Consider the following 24,070-nt stretch of genomic DNA (forward strand, 5'->3'; position numbering starts at 1 on the left):
GGGCAATTCATCTCTTCCAGTTGTTGAAATAATTCTTCATCATCATATTCTAATTCCCCTATATGCTCTCATTCTTCCTTCGTCATTTGATCAAAATCTTTTTACATTTGAAGTTTTTTAGGAGTACATTCTACTGTGGGAACTGTGGAAACATCTGCAATTTTTTCTTGGGCAGTTTTTAAAAGTGGTTTTCAAAATTTCTCTTGTTTTCTTTCAAATGCTTCTTCACCTGTTAGTTTCTGTCTGCATTTCTTCTTTATGTCTTCCTGTTGTTGTACAACTTTTGAAACCAAGTTTTGATAAACCATAAATCTACTTGCTCTTTCTTTCGCATCCATTTATTTATTGTAAAATATCATTTAATGAATTGTAAAGCTCAACAGGGAAATTTTCCTTTTCTTCATCATCCAAGTAGATGTTTTCAAATAAATCCTTTCCTTTAAATATTTCATCAAATTCTTGAATAACATTAATACGAGTTGTAATTTCTTCTTCACTAATACTTGCATCACTGCTTTTCATACGTTTGCGTTGAGTTTCTTCATCAACATCAAAACCGAATGATAAAATCTTCACCCTGCTCAGATGTTGAATAATTTGTCTCGTTCCTTCTGGATTAGTTTCTAATATCCCAAGACCACCAGATTTTAGGTTCTTTTTCTCACTCTTACAATGTGAATATCTTGTTGCACCAAGAGAAACCTCCTCAAATATTTGACCTTCCTTCCTCAATCGCATATGTTCCTCCACTGAAATATAGTGATAATCTTCACCTTTTCTTCTCCAGGTCTTATGGCTCTAGTTGTTGTTGATACAATGCGTACCACGGGTGTTTTTAAAGTAAATTTACAATATTCTCATTTGTACTATTGAAGAACCTTGATTTATGAAAGTTTTTTCCAGAAGAAGATTAACCCACAAGATTTATAATAATAATAGTCGTCATTTATATATGTAATTGTTTATAAAACAAAAAATATATCCCTGAATATCTCATCTTGTTTTACAACAATCTCTATTATAATACCAAGCTTGCACACTAAAAACTCGGCGAGCCGTCACACGATCCCTACGAAATTGCTGTGGCACTTAGCGGACATGCCGACAACGTTTGGGAAGTCTTGGCGTTCCATAGTACCACTTGAATTTTGCACAATGCGTATTTTTGTCATCCCCCCTGTACGGTCTGTCCTCTGCTACCAGGTATGTTGTACTGCTATCCCGTGCATGTGCACGGGTATCGCAAGTATATTTATATTTTTCAGTCGTGTGCTTCATGTAATCCCCAAATTATTTTTTACTGCATAATGTAGAACAATTATCTCTCCAAAAATTGTTTATATCTATTGAATGTAACTTGAATTAAATAAAAGTATAAGCATTGTTTCTGATGGAACGACGAGGAAGCTGAAAGTACGATTGACTAAGATAAATTATGGACATGCAAATGGACATGATGGTTGCATGGGCTGCTTGCAGGGCAGTCCTTGCAAAACTGGATGGTCCTGGCGCACATGGTGATGGATGGACTCAGGGGCAAACGCAAACAAGGGCTAGCAGGCATGGGGTCATGGCAGAGGCAGGCAAACGAGGCATGGCAAGGCAAGCCCATGCAGCACAGGCGGCTGCAGCACAACAGGCCGGCAGGTGAAGCTGGCCAGCCTCTGGTGTGGTTCCATCAGGTCCGGAGGGAGTGCGGTGGTGCCGGCCGCTCGGAAGGCGGGCTCGGACGGAGCCTACTGTCTCCCCCCCACTCTATCGCCTTTGCCTGTCTCTGTCCATACCAACTCCCTTAATTTGCCACAAAACACAACAAAATTTCGGCCCTCTTTATTTTTATTATCTTTGTTTCCCTTTTATAATTGTTTCCCTAACCCCCTTTATTTAGCCCCAACTTATTTTTTGTTTTTATTTTTACTTTCACTTCCCCACTACTATAACTCGTCCCCGAACCACCTTTATCGTCTTTGTCCGGCTGGCCTATCATGTCCACCTAGCCTACTCCCAACCACTACGTTCCCTCTCTGGAGGGGAATAGGGAGAGACTAGCGTTCTGTCTCGAGGCCCAACAAAGCCTCAGAATGGCCTCCTCAGAGTTCAGCGATCTACCAAGGTGGGTCCAGCGGCCGACAACGAGCAAAGGGATGGATGGTGCGAAGGGGTACATCTGCTAACTATCCTAGCATTCATTAACCTGAAACTACCCCGGGGCTTTCCAAAAACGCCTCACACTTTAAAACTATCGGTTCTAAAAACCATGATTCCCGTCGCCTGTGTTGGTGTCCATTATAAATTTGGGCCTTGCCCTCAAATTTTCATTCGTGCCATCACACAATTTCCTGGCTGGGCAGCGTGGCTCAACTGGCAGGAACTCCCCCTCTGCCGAACTCTAACCATGGCACCCACAGGCCCGCAGGCTGCTTCCGACCTTACTGCTCCCTACAATGCGGGGGGTTGCCCTCTCTGGCATTGCCCCCCTCCGATGCCCACGTGGAATGTTGGTGCCCCGGGTCCCTTTCCGAGGGTCGCCCGTGCCCACTACACTGCCCGGTGGCATTCTGGTGCAACGGGTCCCGTTTCCGACGGGTCGCCCGTGCCCACTACACTATCCCAGCCCCTCTTGCGCCCTTGGCCTACTCTGGCCGACTAGTCCGGTGCCTGGGGTGCCCACTAAACAAATACTCAACTTTCCACAGCCACACTCCCAGCTGGTCCATGAACTCTTCCACCCCTCCAAACGGGTTTCGTGCCTTCTCTCGACACCAACAACAAAACGACCTCCTGTTAGTAAATTTGAATAACCCACGAGCTAACATTAAACTGACGCCGGGTCACTTGGGTGGGAATCACTCCTCCCCCCAACCAGTCATTTGCACCATGCATACCACATTCGCTCCACTCGCACACTTGAGCCCACTGTCCCACACTCATTCCTCACACACTTTCCATTTCGCAACTCACACCAACACTCCACACTGCCATCCTTCGAACTAAATCCCCTGACTAACTCGTGCTCCCTCGTCATCCCTTAAAACTCATGCACATTCCATTTACTCAACGTAGCTACACTATGTCTCCACTACACATTTCCAGTATGTCCATGTCTCTGAAAATCAAAAAAATTCCCATTTCCTAAATCTGAACTAAAATCCCTCGAACTTATCCATTCCACGGGCTCCATGAGGACTTGTCCCTGCCCCATGAAGCCGTATAACAATCGCTAACCCATCCTATCCCCCCAACTAGTCGTTCCTGTGCCCTCCAGACAGGGGGGGTCTTCCACCCCTTGCCCAGGGAATCCTGTTCACCCGAAGCGAGGCTTGCTTTTTAATTTTTTTCATGTGCGCACCATCGCGGCAACTTGCAACCTGCGCTCCTTTCCCGTGACATCATGGCAGCTGTTCGCGTTTCTCGCACCCCGTCCCTAATCGGACGGCACCATCCGGCAGGGATTTCCCTTCTGCCGGATTCCAACTATGCAGCCACGACGTCACCCTGCACATCCAAAGCAAACCTCGCGCTTCGAGGGGTTCCCCACGCGAACACATGTGCTCTGCTCGTCGGAGCTTCACACACATGCCCGCCTAGAGAACCCATCTGGTCCAAATCCATTATCCAGCCTACCTTCTGTCCATCCGCGGGATCGGCTAATCCACCGTGTGCGTTCACGGACCGGGCTTCACTCCCGCAGGCGCGCACGTGGCGGCCTCGTGCGGAGCACAGCACGGACCCCGCGCGCGCTGCCGTGCAAACCAGGCACGGTTCCCAAAATAGCTACGGCCGCTACTCGGCCTTTGTCCACCGTCAGGCACCGTCGTCGTCGCACTCTCGCACACAAACTTCCATGTGCCACGACGCTCACACACCTCGCCATGACACTCGGACATGCGGTTGCATGGTCGCGCATGGCAACCGCCATCTCCCTCACATACAGCGCTCTCACACACGCGGTCTCTCTCACACACGCTGTTCCTTCCACACACTTCGAAACCACACACGCTGTTTCCCTCGCACACTCTGTTCCTTCCACACTTGGTGTTTCCTTTACACACGGCGTGCTGGAAGGCACGTATTTCGGCACCCTCGCTACCGGTCACACCATATCACTCACACACGCGGTTTCCCTCACACACGGGGAATCGCTTACACACGCCATAACACAAACGCCATGCGTGCTTTCCAGCACGCATTTTGGCTCACTCGTACACACACAGACACCGGGCCAACCACACTGGGGATTTGCGTCACCACAAGGGTTCTCGGGGCCTTCATACCCCCCAAGCTTCGTGTGCACCCGTCAACAGCACTCGCCCCCTCTAACTCGCAAAGCTCGACCGGACTCACCTGGTCGCGATCCGCCTCAAGGGGGCACAGTCCCTCCCCTCGTTCCTGAAGGAGGCCATCCTGCTGCTTGCATCGGGTCCCAACACATTCCACCAGCTCACCCCCATTGTCCTCCACTACCTCTGTGTGTGTGTTCGTTTTTAGTTTCTTCCACCCCGTCCAATTCATCCTCTATCTCCCGTGTCTCTGTTATTTCTATTTCCTGCGTCTCCGTCGTTGTCACCGCTAACTCCTTTATTATTTCCTTTTCTTCCTCGCTCCATTTTCCTTCCCATTTGAGTCGTTCTTCCTCTCTGAGCCCCCTTAACTGTTTGTTATCGATCCGGAGCTTTTCCATCTCTGTGGACTCAAATTTTGCTCTCTCCTTGAGTCGGTTAATTTCAAACTCGTTTTCTTTGTGTTTTCTATCCCACCGTCTCTCATGTTCTTCATTCTCCAATCTCATAGTTTCCCTCAATTGGTTAATCTCCCTTTTCTGTTTCATTCGTTCTTCTTTCACAACTCTTTCTTGCATCTCATTCTTTAATCTGGCCTTGGCTTCCAGCTGTTCGATCTGCATAGTGTGGTTCCTCAACGTTTCATTCTCCGTTCTCGTTCCTTCCTCTCTTAACATCCTCAGTTCGTTTTGTAATTCTCTCTCTCTCTGCTTTGGTGTTTCTGTTACTCAGAAGCTTTTCTTTCGAATTCCTCTCTCACCTCCTCACACTCCAACCTTGCTTTGGCTTCTAACTGTTCGATGTGCACAGTGTGCTTCCTCAGCGTTTCATTCTCCGTTCTCTTTCTTTCCTATTTCAACATCCTCAATTCGTTTTGTTATCCTGTTTCTTTGTTTTGGTGTTTCAGTAACTCAGAAGCTTTCTTTTTTAATTCCGTCCTCATCTCCACACCTCTTTCACATTCTTTCTTCCTCATTTCATCCATTTCCTCACCGAATTCCTTGCTAATTTTGACCCAATACTTTCCTCTTTTTACCTCCTGTTCCAGGCTTTCTCTTTTCCGATTGCCTATTCTTACCTCTTCCTTCAGTAGTTCCAATTCCACATCGTGTTTCCGTTTTCCCTTTTCCAGCTTCGTTTTCCATTCTTCTTCTAAGTTCTTTCTATTATGGGAGTTACTAATTTGCTCCTCTTTTCTTTTCTTCAGTTCGCTCTCCACACTTCTTTTGCATGCTTGCTCTCTCCTTTCATTCGTTCTCTCACCGTTTTCTTTTAGTTTTCCCAGATATTTCTCTGTTTTGTGCACGAAGGCCGCCAATGTCCACCAGCCTCGCCTGCCATGATCACGTGGTTTCAATCGTTGGTTGGGAGCCCAGCCTCGTATCGTGCCGATCGTTGTGCTATTAATAGCAGCTCGCTCCGTGTTGGGCTGAGATGCGGCAGTGCCGCTATTTTGCCGGCAAAGTTCGTGCTCAGTATAGGGTGAGCGGCCCCACTGCTTACCATCAGTGGTGGGGTGATAATAATAAGAACCGTCCGGGGCCATGGATCCTACATCAATGCACATTTATGATCCACCCTGCACCTGTTCGCCTTGATCTGCCATCTTGCGCATCGGAAATAATTTAAACTCGGAGTTTAATGGAACCGGAGGGTCGCCTCGCACACCCTTGATCCAGTTCCGTTAATTTAGTGTGGAGGGAATGAATCTGTATCCCACTCCTGACACCAGTGTTGTAGATTTCCTGCCTGTCAGCGTGCGAACGACTGCGTCTAACCAATAGCGGTCGCTTCGCCCACCGAACGGACAATCCAGTCGTGACTTTCTGGAACAACGCCAGAAACCAGTCGCGGGTGGGTTTTTAATCCCACCACGACCCAGTCCGTATTCTACCCGCGCGAAATTGGGTGAATCGCTGAATATTAATATACCTAAGTACCTGCGCGGGTAACCTACCGAGGGACCGTACCTCGGCGAAGGCCTGCTTTGACACAAACCGCTTAAGCGGTCCATTCCGTTCTGGGATAACCGTGCGGGTATTATCACCAGACCTCGCCGGACCCGATTCTATTTATCAGCTATTTAAAAACCAACTATATTCCGAGTGCAATATGGGGCAGTTCAATGAGGGAATGGACGCAACGAACAGGTTTACATTCACACAAGGACATTTATTACAATAAAGCATGTATGCAATTAAACAAGGCAAAACACATATGCAATTATACACGCAACAAAAGCACGACAAAAGAACTACAACCGTCTACTAATTACGTACAGTCATTTGCACTTAACAGCAGTTCCTTCTTATTAGACGGGCCCACGGACACACGTACGCACACACACACACACCCAAGAAATGGTGGCAGAGGCTTTTAATAACGAGCTCCAGCTCGGAGGACAGGTGAGCTGAAACCCAGAGCCTATCTCGAACCTCTCCACCTCGTGTGGTCTTCAAGTTGTTCGGACCCGGGCTCCAGCGAGAGCGAGCTGGATCCAATAGCCGAGCCGCAACCCTTCCGGAGCTCCCGCAAATCCTCCCGCGCTTCTCAACACGTGCTGGTGAGACGAGGCGCCGATCCTTCCCGTCGATGCGTCGCTTCCCCAGGGAACCACCTCCCGCGCTTCTCAACACGTGCTGGTGAGACGAGGCACCGATCCTTCCCGTCGATGCGTCGCTTCCCCGAGGAACCACCTGCCGCGCTTCTCAACACGTGCTGGTGAGACGAGGCACCGAACCTTCCCGTCGATGCGTCGCTCCCCAGAAGAACCACCTCCACGAAGAGGTCGATGAGTCGCACCAAGCTGGGAACCAAAATGGAGAACAAAGAGCTTCACGAACCAAGAAGAAGAAGCCACCACTCGCAGTTCGAGCCGAGCGACCGGCTTAACTTCCTTCGAAACAGGGCAACTTGAAGCAAAAAGCTCTCCCGAGCCAAGCAGAAGCCGAAGCTCATGGAACCATCAAAGCAAAGAGCCTCCAAAAAGCCTCCTCCCAAGCCAGGCCTCAGCCGAAGCTCACTGAACCAGCCGAAGCAAAAAGCTTCCGAAGGCCTCAACCCTAAGCCAAGCCAAACAGGACCCGAAGGTCTGCTGAACGACTACTCTCTGCTGAAGCAAAAAGCTTACTAACCAAGAACAAAGAAAGGATCTCATCCTTATCCTTCTCCGCCCCCCTCCCCCAAGCCCGGCATGACTCATGCCCTCGTGATCCATCCCCCCCGCTCAACCATGGGTGGGAGGGAGTTGTTGGCATCATGAGTCACGGGACGGCAGGATTCTTCTTACTCTTCGCAGAAGAGGGGGAGGGATGTCTCCATTGTTCATTCCCTAACTATTAAATTGATCCGCAGCGCATCGAATCGATTTCAGAACATTTAAACAATGGAAGGTGAGCTATCTTGGGAAGAAGCACTGATCGACATAGCTGACTAAAGGAACCTGTATGTTGCGTGTAATCGAATTCCAAATTCGTAACAATATTTAAGATAAAGAACCTTGGAGAATATCATGATTTGTATCTAAAAACATATGTTTTATTGTTAGCTGATGTGTTTGAAGCTTTTAGATCACTCTGTCATAATAAAAATTGTTATGGATTAATCCTGCCCACCATTTCACAGCTCCTGGTTTAGCTTGGAGTGCAATGTTGAAAATGACAAAACAAGATATAGATTTAATCAGTGATGTAGATATGCTTTTGATGATTGAGAAGTGTAAGAGGTGGAACATCACAAGTATGTTCAAAAAGATATGCTAAAGCAAATAATAAATATCTTCCAAATTATGATAGTGAAAAAGATAGTAATTATTTGATGTATTTGATGCTAATAATGTGTATGGATGGGCAATGTCTCAATTTCTGACTTATGGTAAATTAGAGTGGGTGGAAGAAAAGGATTATGAAAAGGCTTTGATGAATATTGTTATTTCTTCTCAAGAGGAATTGAATGAGGAAGAAGGTTATTATTTAAGTTGATTTGAGGTACCCGAGTGATCTTCATAATAAGCATAAAGACCTGTTTGCATGTGAGAAAGAAACCCCAAAGAAAGAATGGTTAAGTGATTATCATAAAAGTTTTAATATTCAAGGCAAATCAACAGAAAAGTTACAAGCAACATTCTATGACAAAGAGGGGTATGTATTGCATCAGAGAAGATTGAAACAGTTTTTGAGAGGATTGAGAGTAGCAAAAATTCATAGAGTTTTAAAATTTAAACAAAGTCCTTGGATGAAAAAGTATATTAAATTTAATACAGACATGAGAACAAATACAAAAGTAAAATTTGAAGGGGAATTCTATAAATTGATAAATCATGCCGTCTTTGGAAAAACAATGGAGAATGTTAGAAACAGGCAAAACATTAGATTTGCAACATCTTGTAAAGAAGCTTCTAGATTGATAAATAAACCAAGTTTTAAGAGAGAAGAGGTTTTTTCAGAGAACTTTTCTGCTATTCCCATGGAAAAGGAAAGTATTGTTATGGATAAACCAATTTATATTGGAACAGCAGGTCTTGATTTATCAAAGATATTGATGTAAGATTATTTGTATAATGGCTTAAAGAAAGAGTGGTGAAAATGTTTCATTGTTGTATATGGACACTGATAGTTTTATTCTAGAAATAAAAACTGATGATGTTTATCAAGATATGAAGAAAAATATTGGAGTGCATGATACAAGTAATTATAGTAAGAAGAGTGAGTTATTTTCAAAAAAGAATGAAAAGGTTATTGGTAAGTTTAAGGATGAGTTGGGTGGAAAAGTAATGAGTGAGTTTATTGGATTGAGAGCAAAGGCATATGCTTATAAGTATGGTGATAAGATTGATGAGGTTAAAGGGAATAAAGAAATATGTCATAAAGAAATCAATAACTTTTAGAAATTATTATAATTGTTTGATGAATTAGAAAGAAGAATATAGGAAAATGAATACAATAAGAAGTTATAAACATAAGATATATAGTGAAGAAGGAAATCAAAAGGCATGAGGAGCCTTTGATGACAAGAGATTTATTTTAGAAAATGGAATAGATTGTGTTCCATATGGATATTGTATGATAGAGTGTATAGAATAGATTGTGTTTTAACGATGGGAAGATGAGATCGGGTTAGAGTTTTTAAGGGTGACCGCCGCGTTTTTTCATGATATATAAATGGTCAAACAAAGTATTAATCAAACTAAAGAGTGGAGAAAATCAGTCTTCGTATATAAATGGAAAACATAATGAATGTGAAAAATATCAAATAAGTCTTATTGAAAAAATAACACAAACAAAGGTAAATAAAACAAATAAGCGAATCAATTTAAAAACTATCAAGTTGGAGGATGTCAAGAAAAAAATTAATATCCTTGAATGGACTGAAAACTTTGATGGTTATCAATTAAACAATGGAAAAACAATTTCCTATCATCTCAAAATGATATGAGGCTCAGGAGCTGATCAAACAAGAACATTAAGAGAAGTTTATCATTTCATCATGACACAAAAGGGGTATCTTGAAAAATATAAAGATTCAAATGTTTTATTACTAAATATTTTAGATGGGGATTATTGTGCAAAGGAAATTAAACTATTGAAGGAATTTGAGAATAAACAAATCTTTATAGGTTCAATGAGTGAGTTAAACAAGATGCATTGGTTATTTGAAAAAGAGTGCCCCAAGGTTAAAAGGAGAGACTATTAAAATTCACTTACATGTTTCAGATATTTCTTTACAATCACATTTAACAAATCACATTACTACTTTACTACTTGAACAAATCTTTATCTTCAATGAGTGAGCTAAACAATATGCATTGGTTAAAAGGGGAGACCAATAAATATACCTTGGGATAAAAAGGGGGTTTATTTTTTAGGAAAAAATAATGAATCGCTGAAAATCCCTCATTCACTTACATGGGGGAAAGTGAGCCAGAAACAGTATATTCACCCTACTGCCATCCAGACCAGGGCTTTTGAATTTTGGCATCTTGGTGAGTGTTTCATAATTTTCTGTTTGGCAATTATCACTTGAGGAATATCCTCTCGGTATTGCTTCTCTTTTCTAAGTTTTGGACCTGTTCCACCTTCTTGTTGTGTTTTCAGTTTTCATAAATCCCTTTCCAAAAGTAGTTCATCATTTTCTGGGGTGGAGGGACTGCAACAGTCTGCTTCTCTTTCCTTCATTTTTGATTGACACTTATGAGTAAATTTTCAAACTGCTGGACTTTTCTTCTTTCATTTACTTTCTTTGTTTGTTTGAGTTTTTTTTTAAGCTCTCATTGGTTGTCATCGACTTTGGATATCAAAAGGTGAGAGAAAGTTCTCCCAGAACTCAATATCTGCACCTCCTTTTTGGTAAAGGATCATGATTCATAAACCAAACTGTGAAACGTCCTTCTCATACCCTCGTTCCAAGGACCCATTTCAAAATCTTCACTGAACATCTGACAGCCTCCACTTGAAGCTTGTTTGAAATGATATTCCCAGAGTGATATTCAAGTCCTCAGTCAGGGTTTTCCTTATCATTCCTCTCACTCCGACTCTAACTGGTATAATTTTCACTCCAACTATCACTGGTATAATTTCAGCTTACTTCATTTTTGAGGTGCTCGACCTCATTTTACAGAACCTGGTATTTTCTCATTTTTCTGATTTCTGTGGCATGTCGTGCAAAGTCATTGGGAACTGAAACCTCAATGGCAAATGCTGACTTTTCTTTTTTGTGTTTGAACATGATGTCCGGACACAATGCTTTGTTTGTGATGTCCATACTTCCCCACATTTTCTTAAAGCATAGACTCCTATAGAGAAGGACTGGAACCTCCCATTCTCGGGGTTTGTAAGTTGAGTCTGAAGGATTAACTTGAGTCCGGGGCTACAATGACTTCTAGAATGGCTAGAGACACGATCTCGGGAACCATATAGGGGTTTTTGAGGACGGCGAGTTCTATCGTGTTATTTTAAACACCACCTGATGTCATCTTCAAGGTCAAAAGGTCATATTTCAAGGTCAAATTGCTGAATTTTGCTATTTTTTTGCCCGTTTTTGTGTCTAACTCATAAACGGTGAGAGATGGCTGATTGTAATAAGATGCAACTGTATAGAGCTGTCAAACTTTGATATTTATTGTCAGATATCGTATTACATAAACATTATATGCATGTCACAACACGATGCCTATTTCAACTATGTCTATGTCGATCACTAGTTGGAGAGCTGTTCTTGCCTCATGAGGCATCCCAAAGTTTTTTCTCTGTCCCTTACATTGAGGACATGAGTTTTCAATGGAATGTTAGCGAAAGTAGTACATGCAGCATTACTACTAGCTGAAGGTGCATCTATAGAGGATAACAGCTCAGCAAAATGAAATCGGCAACGCATTTTAGTCTTGTCAAACAAATTATAGGCATTATGTACAAAAAAGACGGTTGACATAGTCGGCACACTCAATCCACCTCTATTCAAATTATCTCGAAACTCAGATGACACCTCGTTACCATCTTCATCATCAATGATCTCCGCCATACTAGTGCTATCGCCATATTTATGAACAAGGTGTCCGGCCAAATAAACTACTTTATGCTTAAGGGCATCGTCAGACCCCAAGAGATCCTGAGTGTCTTGAGGAGTAATCTCGTCAATGAGTTCACTTTGTTCATCTGGATTTATGGAAGTTGTACAGTTCTTGTCGCAATCAATCACACGAGAACTAGATCCGGGCATAATGTCATGCTTAATGAGTGTTTGCAAATTTACAATTTTAGCTGCAGCCATAATGTCAACTATGTCAATGTAGAAGTTTCCATCGCTTCTTTGCCTGACTTGGCTGAAAAACTTTTCCAAGGCTTCATCTGCAAATATAGCAGGAAGAACGTAGTCAAAGTCTTTCTCTGCCAGAAGTAATTTGGCAGCATCCACATTATTACGTGTGGACACAGTGAAGGCTTCAGCAGTTTGCTGAGTTAGCTTCAGCTTACGACCACCACCTCCTTGCCATACACAGGTAGATATAATTTGGCAGGCCTGCTCCAGCTGAGTGAAACTTGTACAGTCTGCTGTCCGAGGCTGTCTGGATTCGTCGCGCACATGGATAGCTGAGAAACGGTCTTTCACGTTCATCATCTTGAACCACTCACTCATTATCTGGGTGAGGATGGTTGTACCTTCGCTGATGCCCAGTGAATCCTTGAAGGTCTTTAAAGCAGCGACAGTCTTGTCATTGAACACTTGGCATACCAATGGTACGCTTTGGCATTGAAGGGGAAGGGGAAAACAGCGGTGTGCGTCAGCTTGGTTAAGCAGATAGGAGTAGCCCGGTCGATCTCATAAACCTTCTGAATATCACTCCAGTAAGCTTTGTACTGATTACAATCTACGACAAATGAGAGTGTCTCGCCATCAACAGTAATCCAGTTGTTGCGAACATTTTTGAAGATGTGCACGTAGTCGTACACTAAGAACATAGATTGCTCTTGAATTGACAGCACTTTGCAACTTCCTGGTCCTCCAAGTTTTGAACAAACACTGCGGTTGCTATTGCAATTGTCACATATCAAAGAAATCACAGTACCGCCAGCACCAACGACAGCTGATGCAGCTTCGATAAGGAGTTCCTTCAGCTGATCGGCAGTTAGTATTTTGCAGGGCAAAATGCGTAGAATATAGCGTGGACCACCGAAAGGGCAGGCAACTTCAACAACCATAGCATGTGAAGGAAGCATTTCGTGTTCACCACCCGCTGCTGCATTTTGAGCATATCCTACAACATGCCCTCCAGAAAATCGCAATGTCTCGACCAGCTTTACCTCGTCAAACATTAAATTGACCAAACGCTGCTGTGGTTTAAGCTGGTCGAACAACGTTTTGAGGTTGGAGTCCTGATGACTACTAACAAGCATCTGTTTTACCTTTTTGTTGATGGTAGAATGATTAAGCTGGATCGACGAATCATTTTGTATGCAATGGGTGATATGTTCGGAAGCTGCATTGCGAAAATCATTATATCAATATCAAATCGGTGACGATCAAGAGGTTTGAACACAAGATGCAGCTGCAACAGAAGGAAGGTGAAATGAGGAAGCTCGTGTCCCTCAGTCATCCAACAGAGCTGGCTTATAACAAGCTGAAGAATTTCCCTGCTTGTGCATTCATAGATGTTTACCTGGTCCGTTATGGATCTAATCTGGGACCATTTTGAGAGCAGGCTGTTCTTCTGCAAAGGAAAAAGTCGTTTGGACACCTCAATGCCATCTTTCTCAACTCTATTCAAGAATAGAAATCCAAAAGGTGAGTGAACTTGTTGGAAATGAAAGAACTGCTTGATAGTTTGTCCAGTGGCATCAGTTCTTGATAGGTGAAGGTTTTCCTGGTCTTTTATGACGTTAAAGTCAGGAAAATAGGAGCTGATTTTTGCACAGAAGTGGTCGAAATCTTGGATATTGTCTGCAGCCTCATCAGCTGCCTGCATCTTCTGAGCTCTTGATTCTGACGAAGAAGATGATGTTGGGCGTGGGGCTGAGGTCGCCTGCTTCAAAGCTGATTTTGGTACTCCAGGAAATATTGATGGGGGTTCTTTGGTCGTTTGCCACCCCGAACTGACACCCAATCACAATTGAAATGTGTCTCACAAATATATATCTCCTTTAAGTACCTCAAGCTTTCTTTCTCATTTGGCATTGCCAATATCCATCTTGCCCTCTCCTCAGGATCTTTTGGGAAGGATATGACCTTTACATAAGGCGTCCCATCATCGTTTCCTCTACAACCAAAGCAGCTGCAACGACGTTGCATATTGTCAACAAAGCAAGAAACAACACAAAGATCCTGTGAGATCATCAGCTGGACAGTTTCTGAAAGAGAAACAAACAAAACATACATTAGTTAACGATGATAGAAATCAGCAAGTAGGTGCAGTAGGTGCACAATGTCATGTCTTGTCATAGACTTTACAAAAGTTTTCCTCCATGAGTTAGACAGATAAACGGGAAAAAATACCAAAATTCAGTAATTTGACCTTGAAATATGACCTTTTGACCTTGAAGATGCCCTCAGGTAGTGTTGAAAATGACACTATTGAACTCGCCGTCCTCAGAAACCCCGATATGGATCCCGAGATCGTGTCTCTAGCCCTTCTCAAAGTCATTTTAGCCCCGGACTCAAGTTAATCCTTCAGACTCAAGTTACAAACCCCGAGATCGTGACGTTCCAGTCCTTCTCTATAGGAGTGATGTGGATTTTTTCTCCTCGAACCTAGTCGTGATCGTTGTAGGATTCTTTCCTGTAGCTCCTGGCAAACCTCGTGAGATGATCGTTGTAGGATTCTTTAGGTTGTTGTGGGATCTTGTCCTCCTCGAGGGTTCAACGTCCAGCCGACTCGGTTTTGTTATGTGTCGTTTTAAATAAACCACAGAATCCAGTAAAATCAAATGTCCACAAGTAGTTCTTTTTTGTACAATTTATTTCTAATCTATCCTCCAGTTCAGCTGTGATCCCCCGCTCCCTCCGCAATTTCTCTCCTTCATATATATATATACCATTTGAGAGTAGAGAGGGCTCTTTTGATAGCAAAGAACAGATAGTACAGCTTATCAGCCCGGTCACCTTGGACTTGCAAAAGAACCAAACAATGTCCAAAGTGTCAAAGAAAGACAAGATTATAAGTCGGTGGTCGGCCTTAACAATTAAATAATAGAACAGTAGAGAGTAAAAAAACAAACACTTTGACCTCGTCAGACTGAGGCAATACAAGGGTTTCTTGTCGAAAGAGTAACAATTTCCCAAAAAGGAGTCTATGTCTTAAAGGTATCAGTGTGGTGTTCTTGATCTTGAGGATTTATGATGACTCGTTCTCCATCCCAATTCATCACACCTCTTCTTTGCCATTCCACTGAGCCTTCCTTTTCAATCCCTGCACTATCAAGCTCTGTTTTAAATCTTCCTGCTCTTTTATCAATCTCATTTGTCAGAGTGTATCTGCTGGTATTTCATTTTCAAATTTGTAATTGCAATCATTGGGGCTGTGTTTGTTTCTGTTTTGTTTTCCTGTGTATTATCCATCATTTGCACCTGTTTTTTGAAGTTTGTTGCAAAATGGAATAAGGATCCCTTTTCTGGTTTGTTGTTTTCTTGGTCATGTACAAATCTCATACGATAGTCTGTAGAGGTTTTCACATACTCCGCTGGTCTGATACATGATGTTCTGTGCACTTGGTTATGCTTCACCACACAACCTCCTCATTACCGTCTCGGTCAAGACAACCACGGTATTGGTTTTTGTCGAACATCTTGTGAATAGTTAGATGTTTCCTTGTTTTGGTGTCTCAATTGTTGATCTCCAATTGTGGCCAGTTTATAATTGCACAGCCATATTGGAATACCGGAAGTTGGTTTGTTGGTTTGCAGCTTCGGTTTTGTTGATTGGAGATGGGGAAGACTTCAAATTTAGTCTTATTCTGCGTTGGTACTCTTTACCGATTATTTTACGCATTTTTTTGTTGTCCCTGGGGCTTCTTTTATTCCGATGTATTGAAAGAATGCTTCGTTTTTTCGTTCGTGTATTTTTGTCTGTTCTTTTTGTGTGGATTTTTTGTCCGCTCACCTGCATGGATCCTCATGTGCTGAATCAAATTGCCTTTAGTAGAGAAACTTTTATCACAAATAGAGCACTTGAAAGGACGCTCTCCTGTATGGATCCTCATGTGCTGATTCAAATTGTCTTTACGAGAGAAATATTTATCACAAATGGAGCACTTGAAAGGATGCTCTCCTGTATGGATCCTCATGTGCTGATTCAAATGGGTTGTACAAGAGAAACTTTTATCACAAATGGAGCATTTGTGAGGACGTTCTCCTGTGTGGATCCTCATGTGCCGATTCAAATGGCCTTTACAAGAGAAACTTTTATCACAAATGGAGCACTTGAAAGGATGCTCTCCTGTATGGATCCTCATGTGGTGATTCAAATCGCCTTTTTGAGAGAAACTTTTATCACAAATGGAGCATTTGTGAGGACGTTCTCCTGTATGGATCCTCGTATGTATTTTCAAATAGCTTTTTTGAGAGAAACATTTATCACAGACAGAGCATTTGTATGGACGCTCTCCTGTGTGGATCCTCATATGTATTTTCAAACTGCCATTATAAGAGAAACCTTTATCACAGACAGAGCAATTGAAAGGATGCTCTCCTGTATGGATCGTCATATGTATTTTCAAATCGCATTTTTTAGAGAAACCTTTATCACAGACAGAGCATTTGTGAGGACGCTCTCCTGTATGGATCCTCATGTGCCGATTCAAATGGCCTTGACAAATGAAACTTTTATCACAAATGGAGCACTTGTGAGGACGCTCTCCTGTATGGGTCCTCATATGTATTTTCAAACTGCCATTATGCAAGAAATCTTGATCACAGACAGAGCATTTGTGAGGACGCTCTCCTGTATGGGTCCTCATATGTATTTTCATAATGCTTTTTTGAGACAAACCTTTATCACAGACAGAGCATTTTTGAGGACGCTCTCCTGTATGGATCCTCACATGCTTATTCAAATAACATTTTTCAAAGAAACCTTTATCACAGACAGAGCATTTGTGAGGACGCTCTCCTGTATGGATTCTCGTGTGCTGATTCAAATGGCCTTTACAAGTGAAACTTTTATCACAAATGGAGCATTTGTGAGGACGCTCTCCTGTGTGGATCCTCATGTGCTGATTCAAATGGCCTTGACGAGTGAAACCTTTATTACAAATGGAGCACTTGTGAGGACGCTCTCCTGAATGGAACGTCATATGTCTTTTCAAAATGTTTTTTCGAGACAAACCTTTATCACTGACAGAGCATTTGGGTGGGTGTTCTCCTCTGTGGGTCCTCATGTGCATTTTGATGTTTGTTGAAGTAAAATCTCCACTGCATATCTTACACTTATAACACATTTGCCTTTTGATAACCTTTTTGTGTTTGTTTACTTTCATATTTATCTTTGTGTGGTTTTCACCAGCTGCATACTTGTATTTTGAGTCTTGTTCTTGGGATTGGTTCTTCAAAATAGATATCATCTTCATCGTGAAGCTGCTCCTGGACCGTATCTGCCCAACTGGACTTCTTGATTGTTCTACAAAAACAAACAACAAGAACTTATTTTTGAGAAACTCAAAACTCAAAATATTTCACAGTTTCGAAAATTTTATGAGCCCTGAATTCAAAAGTGTGAATGTTAATTTTGTATGTTTCTGCTCATCAGTTGCAGAACAGGACTGCCATTTGTCAAATAAACATCTGAATCTTCCTTTACAGAAGCATATCTTAAAGTTTGTGAGACAAATGAACCACATTTACAGGATAAACATCACCTGAAAATAATGAAGGACATGAAGTTTAATACACTGCCACATGTAAATGCCATCAATAGGTAGTGTGCAATAGACACCACTTCCGCTGTTGGAACGAGGCTCAGTTATGCTGCCACCATTATGGGAGATAAAACAAGGTGTTTACAATGACAAAATTTATTTTTATGCAATTATATATATATATATATATATATATATATATATATTGTTGCAGTTCTTGGAACAAGGCAATGGCACTCAACAGAAAGCGGTCACGAGACAGTTATTCCATGAATGTACGTAAAGATAGTCCCTCCCGTTTGTCTCACGGGACAACAGGACGTGCATTGCTGGGATCTCATAGCAAGGTTTGCTTTCACCACTAACTTCATTTCTACTCTTATTTTCTGCTTATTTCTGAGGTAAATCTGAATTTGGGTCCTCGCAGAGGCCAACACGTGCAGCACATGCGAGACCAGGGGAGGGGCAGGGCCGGATTAAGGTCTTCGTAGGCTAAGGCCCTTGAGATTTCGTAGGCCAAATTGAAGAGTGAGCAAAACGATGATTTTGAACATTAAATTTAATCGGAACAGACCGGTAAATGTCGATTTGTCCGACTTTCAAATACTAGTATGTGGTCGTACGTGCGTGGCTGTTCGTGCGTGCCCATATGTGAGTGGCCGTACGTGCGTGGCCATACGTGCATGGCCGTACGTGCAAAAAAAAAAACCCAAACTTTCAAACAACTACACAGGCCGTTCCTTCACTCTCGTAAACGACGACTGGATTGGGGCATTGTGTTTATCTATAAATGCATATAAGAAATCGATAAATTATTGGAATAGTGTCAGTCATCACTATCCGGAAGTCCGTACGTTGTAACCCGTAATGGGGAACGCGGCTGAGGATCTCTTCCCCAATGGCCACGCCTTCGCAGCAACGTGTCTTGTCATTGGTAATTAAATGGCGCTACGGCCACGCCGACACAGCAACGTGTTCTGTCATTGGTTTGGTAAATAAATGGCCATAACTTAGGAAGAACTTGTCCGATTAATATCAAACCTTGAAAAGGCACATACTCAGGTCCCCAGCAATATAGCTGGAAAGTTTCAATTAGATCGGACCAGTGGTTGTCAAGAAACAGCGGTCACAAACACACACACAACACACAGCTGGAATTATTGATAGACCAGTACGTCACCATACGTGCGAGGAAAAAAAAATTCATAGCACAAGCCAGAAACAACCATGCAGGCCGTTCCTTCGCTCACGCGTGCCCGTACGTGCGTGGCCGTACCTGCAACCCCCCTCTCCCCTCCCCCCAAAAAACAACTTTCAAACAACAACGCAGGCCGTTCCTTCGCGCTCGTAAACGACGACTGGATTTGGGCATTGTGCACATCTATAAATGCACCTAAGAAATCGAGAAATTATTTGAATACAGTAAGTCATCACTATCCGGAAGTATTTCGTGCCCGTACAGAATGTTCACATGCATTCCACGAATTATCGCTTGCATTGAAGTTACAACTGCTGTGATACTTCCACACACAGAGTTAATTAAAATCCAAATTAAAATCAAGTTTACCTCACCGTCTTTGCTTGTCATGACATTCCCTGCTATTGACCATTGCCACTCCTATGCCACGGAAAGTAAATGGTGCCCTTTCCCCATCGGCCACGCCTACGCAGCAACGTGTCTTGTCATTGGTTTGGTAAATAAATTGCCATAACTTGGGAAGCATTTGTCTGATTAATATCAAACCTTTAAAAGGCACATACTCAGCTCCCCAGCAATATACTTGGCAAGTTTCAATGTTATCAGACCAGTGGTTGTAAAGAAACAGCAATCACACACACACACACACACACACACACACACACACACACACACACACACACACACACACACACACACACACCTGGAATTATAGGTAGATACAAGTGCCTGTAAAATCCAATTCGGCTTCGAAATTGAGAAACGAATGATAGATAAAACAAATTCGGAGGAATGTATGTACGAGTTGCTGAAACACCTTCTTTCGTGTCTTTTGGTTGGCAAACGACGCGATCACTTCGGAGAAATCGATTTGCTTCATCATCTCGGATTCAACACAGAGCAGAGCGAGCGTGGACATGCGCAACTGCCCCACGGTCGACCGAAGACAATTTTTCATGCGCTTTCGTGTCCTGAAGGAGCGTTCACCCTCGCAGCTCGCAGCAAACATCGAATAATACATTCGGAGGGCAACAAAAATATTGGGGAATGTCTGTGTCAAATTGTTGTGAATAATGTACTTGAGCATGTCCGATGTATCGATGAACTTGGAGTATTTCGAGCAAAGTTCTATTGACTGAACGATGTCCATTTCAACGTCAGCAGGGTACGCTGAAACCAGTTTCTCCGCTCTGCGCGAGAGTGTATCATGGTCGAAGCTGTTGGCCATGGAGATGAATCCAAGCACATCCGTGATTTTCTGATAGAAATATATAGAAGAAGAGAGCTGTCAGAAGTACGTCTCAACTCTGAAATTCTCCCTTACAGATTTTGGGGTTTCTTCTTCCTCGTCATTTTCATTGAAGGCCTTCTTTCGCCTCTTGACCCGACGATTATCATCACCGTAAATGATGGACTCAACCATCTTTTTGGCGCGTCCTCAAATGCATCGAATCTTTCATAGTTTCGAAGCGACTCTATGTATTCATGGAGGGCGTCATAATGCTGCTCAACTGCTCCGACATCTATTCCAGGTTGTTGGAGACATCTGTATACTCGATCAATGTTGCCAAGTAGATCAGAGCAGACAGCGCAGTATGTTCAGAGGGTGCCAGTATGTTCATACTCAGCACGATTGCACGATTGTAACCCCACCCATCAGCCAGACGATAGCGGCGAAGCCTCTGATTGGCTGAGTTGTGATGTGATCATATGGTTCCTACACTCGATGTCGACGATCACTGTGCCTGGCAGCATGCCAGCCGCCTTCGCTCACGGTGTGTACAGCCTTCCTGCACATGTCGAGTCACATCATTAACACTGAAAAAAAACGTCGTCGGAAATTTTCGTCGGCCAAATATTTTTTGTAGGCCGAGGCCCGGGCCTCATGGGCCGAGTGGTTAATCCGGCACTGGGGAGGGGAATGGAAAGGCCGTGGGGTCACTGCACGAGCATTGATAGCGTAGAGCTCCCGTCCTCAAGCGATCCCACAACCCAGCTTTTGCCGCGAGTTCTACAGTATGCCCGGCAAATCGAGATTATCGACTTGAGCGTCCAATGATCTGGGATGACATTGCTGGTTGCATTGAAAAAGGCATAGGAACTAATATATCGGCGAGAGCGTGGCTGGCAGTTTGGTTACAATAGGGGCAATGTTATAGGCCAATAACCGAAAAACAACTACGCAATGACAAAAGTGTGCAAGATACGGGTGGCGCGTACTTTTCAACCCATTTCTGGACTAATTATATCGGCATTCTCTTTTCCCTCCATTTCTCCACCGGAAACATATCTATATCCTTTTCATTCCAAACCTCCATTTCATTATTACATCTGAGCGTTCCCCTCAAACCTTGACAAAGATCGGTGTTGGCCCCGTGCACACAATTATGGAATCGGGCGAAAGTGAGCGCTGACCACGTGGGCCATGATGGATCTCTGCTCACTGGACGGAACATGCTCGATGGCTGACCCGTGCTTAGCTTGGGACACTTGATTATCGTACAGAGTAGGGCATGAATGGACACATCTTAGCGTCTGTCCATGGGTTTATTATAATACCTTACCGTCTGTCGTCGCTGGCGGCCGTGGATGTTCCCCACGGATAGTGAATGTCTTCGGACCTCTCTGACCGGCGAATCCGCGATCAGGCAAGAAGCGTGCTGCGCAGTCCAGATCGCCCGGGCTAGCAAGTGGGACGGACGCCACCCTCTGCCGGTCGTATGGGCACAGCCCGGGGGTTGTTGCAAGGCAATTCATGATGCGGAGTTCGGTGTGGGCGATTCATATCATGTCGTGGGGTCGGAGCAGGACATTTTCACGGCTTGGAGTCACCTGGCTGGAAGCAGAATGTCGCTGTTTCGGGCCTGGCTGCGCGGGGGAGCGGGGCCAATCAGGGGGGTCGATTCAGGTGATGACGCATCACTTAGGGGTGGCCGCCCGCCCGCACTGTGGGGTCTATAAAAGGCGGATCTTGGCGCCGTTCTCCAGGGTTTCCACTTTTTGGGAAATTTCCCTACTTTCGGGAAATTTCACCACTACCAGGAAATTTTGAGGGAAGGGAAACAAGTTCAGGAAATTCTTGTGAAATTTTCAAAATATCTATAAATTGATCAAATTTCAAATGAATTTGGATTATTTGCGAGAGAAAATAATGGAAGTAATCAACTGAATTTAAAATGATAGCAATATGCGCATTTGCAGTCGGCCACTTCGGCCAATGAGCATGGAGTCAGGTTTTGCGTGCTCCATTTCCACATGGAGGAATCAACCTTTCCCGGAAACCGGAAGTACACGTACTTTTTCTCTCATCCTCATGTCTCAGCACTCAGCAGTTTCAAGTGGGCGGTGTATTTGAACACGTGAAAGGTCAGTTTATCCTTTCGTCGGCAATTTTTAGTCTTCTTGCAATTTTTTTCAGAACCTTATGTGAGTCTGTTATGACTTTCGTAGCTTCCGTGAATGACTTGACAAGTGACATGGTTCAAATCAAGTCAAGGGTTGACCAGTCCGTTCCCCAATGCAACGACAATGAAAACAACTTCTTTTGTTGATAACCTGTACCACAGCACAATCAGATTAAAAAGAATGAAAATGTCAGCTATTGTCAAAAATAATTTTCCAGTATTGTTTGCGTTGATTGATATTTCTATTGCTTCTCCTGGAGCCCAATGTTTGAAACTCGGTCAAATTATGGGTCTACGTTTAAGTCCTTTTGGCATTTGCCTTGCTCTGCTCTAACCTACCTGATCGATGGCGACACTGGCCGAGCCCGTTCATTTCAAAGTGTGTTTCATGTCATAGTTTTGGCTTCTCATTTCATTTGCAGATTGAGCAGTTGGGAATTGAATAATGTCGGATAAAAGGGTGCATCCGGTTCCGGCATCTATTGAAAAAGTACCTCCTGTGAAAAAGCAGTACCAGCAGAAATTTGCAGATGCTTGGCTGAAAGTGCCAAAATTCAAACCATGGCTTATGAAAAAATGGGCAGAAGATGGTGTGTACAAACCGTTCTGAAAATTTGCAGAACAGGTGTCGGGTGTCAAAAAAACCGCACTCATGTGCCACCTTTCAAGCAAGTACCACGTTGAGGCCACGAAAATGGAAGCTGATCTACAGAGGTCTCAGCCAACTGTACATAACGCTTTCATTGGCCTTGATAGAAAGGCTGCAGCCATGGAAATGAAAACGTCAGCGTTTATTGCAGAGAACAATTTGCCCATCTCTTTGTGTAAACATTGATTGACCTCATGAAAGACCTTTTCCCAAGTGAAGCAGCATTGAAAAAAGTCACATTTGGAAAACAAAAGTAAACTCATGTGGTACGGAAAGTGCTTGGACTTACCATTGCGGATGAAGGTGTGGAGAATCTTCGAAGCCACAAATTCTTCATCATACTGGATGAAACAACGGAACGAATGACGACCACGCAGCTCCCAATTCACTTAGATATCGACGAATACAAAATGAAACAAGTGTTGCTGGACCTCAAGAACATTCCAGATGGAAAATCTCAGACAACTTACAATGCTCTTGCACAATGTCTTAGGGATAGCCACATTCCGTTCAAAAACATGGTAGGATTTTGTGCAGACACCTGTGATGTAATGATCAGGTCGAAACAATCCCTGTCGCAGCTGATTGCTCAGAATCACCCATCGGTGGTTCAGGTGAAGTGTTCTTGCCATACAATTAATTTGTGCGTGTCACATGCCGCTTCCGAGCTGCCAAAGTTGGTTGAAGACATATGCAGTAATGTTTTCACACATTTCTCAATGTCAGTTGGGTGAATATACCGATTCTGGCTCACTTTCCCCCATGTTAATGAATGGGGGATTCTCAGCGATTCATATTTTTTTCCCTAAAAAATAAACCCCCTTTTATCCCAAGGTATATTTATTTGTCTCCCCTTTTCACCTTGGAGCACTTTTTTCAAATAACCAATGCATATTGTTTCGCTCACTCATTGAAGATAAAGATTTGTTCAAGTATTAAAGTAGTTGGATGAATATACTGTGATTTGTTAAAGGTGATTCAAGAGAAATATCAAAACATGCAAGTGAATGGAGATTTTAATAGGCTCCCCTTTTAACCTTGGGGCACTTTTTTCAAATAACCAATGCATATTGTTTTGCTTACTCATTGAATCTATAAAGATTTGTTCATTCTCAAATTCCTTCAATAGCTTAATTTTCTTTGCACAATAATCCCCATCTAAAATATTTAAAAATAAAACATTTGAATCTATATATTTT

At 43.2% G+C, this 24,070-nt stretch overlaps 1 protein-coding gene across 1 annotated transcript in view; it reads right to left on the bottom strand.

Moving 5' to 3' along the window:
• LOC147021037 (uncharacterized) overlaps nt 1-24,070 on the bottom strand; it is a 123,571-nt gene that overhangs the window by 57,231 nt on the left and 42,270 nt on the right. The window contains 1 exon segment of the mRNA XM_085893556.1: nt 17,277-17,382. Within this exon segment, the coding sequence (XP_085749682.1) occupies nt 17,277-17,382 (106 nt within the window).

Source organism: Eptatretus burgeri, chromosome 8, assembly GCF_056783735.1.
Source record: "Eptatretus burgeri isolate ZD-2024b chromosome 8, Ebu_testis_v1, whole genome shotgun sequence".
NCBI classification, from domain to species: Eukaryota; Metazoa; Chordata; class Myxini; order Myxiniformes; family Myxinidae; genus Eptatretus; species Eptatretus burgeri.